The sequence below is a fragment of the Myotis yumanensis genome, unplaced genomic scaffold, assembly GCF_028538775.1.
Source record: "Myotis yumanensis isolate MYYU_CA2020_CCGP unplaced genomic scaffold, mMyoYum1.0.hap1 SCAF_17, whole genome shotgun sequence".
Taxonomy (NCBI): Eukaryota; Metazoa; Chordata; class Mammalia; order Chiroptera; family Vespertilionidae; genus Myotis; species Myotis yumanensis.
Genome location: NW_027223768.1, coordinates 37,651,496 through 37,655,778, shown reverse-complemented (window position 1 = coordinate 37,655,778; position 4,283 = coordinate 37,651,496). Strand labels below are relative to the sequence as shown.

The window sequence follows — 4,283 nt, the reverse complement described above, 5'->3', positions numbered from 1 at the left end:
CAGCCAGACCACAGACTGCAGACCTTGTTGGAAGCCAGTCTCATTTTATGGTTGTTAGCACCACAGGGAGGTTAGGACACAGACAGGAGCAGGAGGAAAATGTGGAGGCCCCATAGTGGTAGAGATGGAGGGGAAATGAGAGACGTTGTGGGAGGCTGTGGCGAGGGAGGCAGAGGGTTTCTCTGACAGAGAAGTGAGCAGAGGGAGAGGTGTGTTTGTCTGCGTGGCAGGGGAAGTTACATAAGAGCACAAAAGGGAAGGGAAGGGAAGCTGGTCTCTGAGTTCTGAGGAACGCTTGTCCTGCTGAGGCATCCTTTACCCAACAAGCTTCAATGCTGCTGCTGCTGCTGCTGCTGCTGCCCTTGCTCTTCAAGGGAATTCTCTGCCCTGGGCCAAGCCCAGAGGGTAAGGGGAACCCAGGTGGAAAGATACCTGAGGTCGGGCATAGCAGGGTGGAGAAAGGTTCTGGGGAGGATCTGGGGGCAGGGAGTAACGCTCCCCCTGGGGGCCCTTGTAATCTGCATGCTAGGCTAGTTCTGGGCAACATATCCTTGACCCCAGTCTCAGTTTCTCTCTCTGATTTTGGGGAGAAGAAACTGGATCAGGGGGGAGGGGAGGTGAGAACATGTGCAAACTTTACCTGCATTTCTCTTTTCCTAGATGGGCCCTTCTTCTCCCCTCCTTTCACCCTCTCTCCATTGTCATTTCTCTGTCTCTCAGCTGGCCACGTCCTCGGACCCCATCATCTAGCAGCAGGAGAACCCCTCTCCTTTCGCATGATCCAGATCTCCTCCTTTGCCAACCACAGCTGGGTGAACACCCAGGGCTCAGGCTGGCTGGGCGAAGTGCAGACTCATCGCTGGGACAGTGTCTCGGGCACCATCGTCTATCAGTTGCCCTGGTCCCGGGGTAATTTTAGCAAGGAGGAGTTGGAGAACATCCATGTGCTATTGCAGCTGTACTTCAATAGATTTCCCCGGGAAGTGCAGGCGTATTCCAGTCAGTTTCAGTTGGAATGTGAGTTTGCTATTCCAAGCTGGTTTTTGCCTGAGGGGCCCGACCAGCTGAAGATGGTATATGGGTTCTGACCTTCATTCAACCTTCCTGACCTTGTTTTCTGTCTCCCTTCACTCACTCTCTCCTCTTTGCTTCACCCTTCACCGTCATTCCCACTCTACCTCACCCCACCACAAACACAGAAGGACCTGAATGTACCTCATATTCTGGCTCCTTGGAATAGCTGTCTCCTTCTGATGTTCTTTCCTCACCCTCAGCCTCAGACTCAGCTTTTCCCAGCTTTTCCCTTTCTTCCTGGCCTGAGTGTTCATGTGGCCTAACCCTAACCCAAGCCTCCCAAGTAAGCTCTTTCTGACAAGTCAGCTATATTTCTAAGTCTTCCCATCTAGCCTTTTCAAATTAATTATTATTTTTTAAAATAACAATTCTTTATTGTTGAAAGTATTACATATGTACCCATTTCCTCCATTGACCCCCTCCAGCCTACCTGCACCCCCTCCCCCCAGACCCCCACTGTTCCATTGTCTGTGGCCATGAGCCATGCATATATGTATACAAGGCTCTTGGTTGATTATTTCCCACCCTCCCACCCTCCCCCGCCTTCCCTCCAAGATTCTGAACTCTGTTCCACGCTTCCATGTCTCTGGATCTACTCCATTCTTCAGTTTGTTTTGTTACTTAGATTCCACATATGAGTGAGATCCTGTGATACTTGTCAGATTCATTATTTTTACATACCTTTATTCTCTTCACATTTTCTTCCCACAATTTCCCCCTCCCCTTTTCATCACAGCAGGAGTATCCCATGTGATTCGCCAGAATATTTTTCTTCCCTTTACTTTCCGGATTGTTTACTTTCCCTCCCAACAATGCTTTCCATACTGACACTCTCTAGTTTGTCCCCCTCAGATCCCTTTGTGATCCAGATATCATCCGGCTGTACAATGCATCCTGGGAAGGCCCCAGAAGCCTTCTTAAATGGGGCATATCAAGGATCAGATTTCCTGAGTTTCCAAGGATATTCCTGGAAGCCATCTCCAGGCGCAGGAAGTCGGGCTCAGAATGTCTGCAAACTGCTCAATCGCTACCGAGTGATCAAAGAAATTGTGAAGAACCTTCTGGGTAACACCTGCCCTCGCTTTCTGGCTGGCATCGCTGCAGCAGGGAAGTCAGAACTGGAACGGCAAGGTCAGCCCAACTTCCTCTCCTCTCACATCCTTCGTGCTTTAGTTCTTGTATTTGAGTTTTTAACTCGTTATCATTTCTTTGAAACACACAATAAGAGGCTAGGGGATGAGTGCTGCTTCCAAGACAAGAGAAAGAAGTGGTTACTCCAACTGCTGAGGTAGCTGAGTCACTAAGTCCACTTCTTCTCTTTTTTCCAGTGAAGCCAGAGGCTTGGGTGTCCAAAGGCACTAGCCCTGGTCCTGGGCGTCTGCTGCTGGTGTGCCATGTGTCTGGCTTTCACCCCAAACCTGTGTGGGTGAGGTGGATGCGCGGTGAGCAGGTGCAGCCAGGCACTCAGCAAGGCGAAGTGCTGCCCAACGCTGACAGAACATGGTATCTGCGAGTGACCCTGGACGTGGCAGCTCGAGAGGCGACTGGCCTGACTTGTCGAGTGAAACACAGCAGCCTCGGAGGCCATGATCTAGTCATCCACGGGAGTGAGGAAGAACGAGGCCATGATCTAGTCATCCACTGGGGTGAGGAAGAACGAGGCCATGATCTAGTCATCCACTGGGGTGAGGAAGAATGAGGCCATGATCTAGTCATCTACTGGGGTGAGAAAGAATGAGGCCATGATCTAGTCATCCACTGGGGTGAGGAAGAACGAGGCCATGATCTAGTCATCCACTGGGGTGAGGAAGAACCAGGGCCGCTGGGGGAAATGAGAGTCTTCCCATAGTTCCAGGGCTAGTGAATGAGCATCTGGGGAAATGAATAGGAAGGTTAAGCACTGAGGAGAAAGTGGGAAAATCCAAGTAAAGAAGGGTGAAGAAGGAAAGCAAAGAAAACAGGAGAGGATTAGCGGTAGTAAAGAGAAAGAAAAAGAGGGATCTAATGATTTAGTAAAAAAAGAGAGAGAGGGATGAGATCAGGGACATAGACCAGGAAGAACTGAGAGGAGGGCTCTAGAAAATACAGAGGAAAACTCATGGAAGGCCCCACCCTGGGAAACGAGAAGCATTAACTGAGGTAGAATAGAGACACTTCATAAGTTGGCATTCTTATTTTATCCCCAACCAGACGGATACCCCGTCCTCCTGATATTGATCTGCTTGGCTATAATGGTTACCCTGGTTATGTTGATTGTGGTTGGCCCGTGGTTTCAAAAGCAGAGGTGAGATTTTCTTGTTCTGTTCCTTCAACTACTTCCTCTATTGTTTTCTTTCTTCCCCCGTTCTTTCTTTTTCTTTTTTTAAAAAGAATTTTTGTGAGTTTATTTGAGCCAAACTGTCGACAATTGCTGGGAAGCAGTATCTCAACGGATTGGGATAGTGCTCCAGAGAATGGCGGGTTTTCATCTACTTTATACCTTGCAATCAAAGGAAGGGGATGTAGGTGGGTTACTTGAAATCCACTGATAAATTAGAGAGGCAGGAGAAAGTAAACAGGGGAGGGGGAACCTCTGGATTAGATAAAAAGTAAAATAATAGACACTTACTTAGGTGGGTGCAGGATAGTTAACAGTTCACAATTAATATGATACCAATAACAATGAAGGAATTGGTGGTATCTGTCCTGGCGCCCAGGCACATTAGGGTGTGCCCCAAGGGGTCTGGAAAAAATGAAGTTACAAGTTACTCAGACTTTTCAAGGATGTGTTATCACAGATGCAAAAAGACAGATCGGCTCCGTTAAGGTACAGGTTGACCTTGTCAGACTCCACCCTTTCTTGATTTCCTTTCTTTGAGATCAAGATTCTCTTCTTCTCCCGCAGCTCAAACTGGAGCGTCTGCTCTCCCCAGGCACCCAGCCTTGCCTTTCCCACAGGACCCAACAGCCAAGAACCCAGGAGTTTAGGAAATCAGCTGTGCCTGGCACAGAAATCATGGATGAAAAGCAGAATCTTGAAGAAAGGAAAAATAAGCCTAAGCAAACTCTGATGGCATTTCTGCAAAGTCTTTATTCCTTCTTCAAGATCACAAAATATTCTCTTTAATCTGTGGTGCTCAAACTTGAGTGGGCATCAGCAGCATCTGGAAGATTTATTTTAAAACAGATTTCTGGAACATCTCTCCAGACTTCTAGTCTTTTACATCAAG

At 48.2% G+C, this 4,283-nt stretch overlaps 1 protein-coding gene across 1 annotated transcript; it reads left to right on the top strand.

Moving 5' to 3' along the window:
• Nucleotides 1–332: 332 nt before the first annotated feature.
• On the top strand, nt 333–4,041 carry LOC138996187 (T-cell surface glycoprotein CD1e, membrane-associated-like). Its single transcript, XM_070397135.1, is given in 7 exon segments — nt 333–405; nt 721–1,017; nt 1,927–2,205; nt 2,403–2,681; nt 3,265–3,358; nt 3,959–3,989; nt 3,991–4,041. Coding segments are annotated over 7 exon segments (1,104 nt in total).
• Nucleotides 4,042–4,283: the final 242 nt, after the last annotated feature.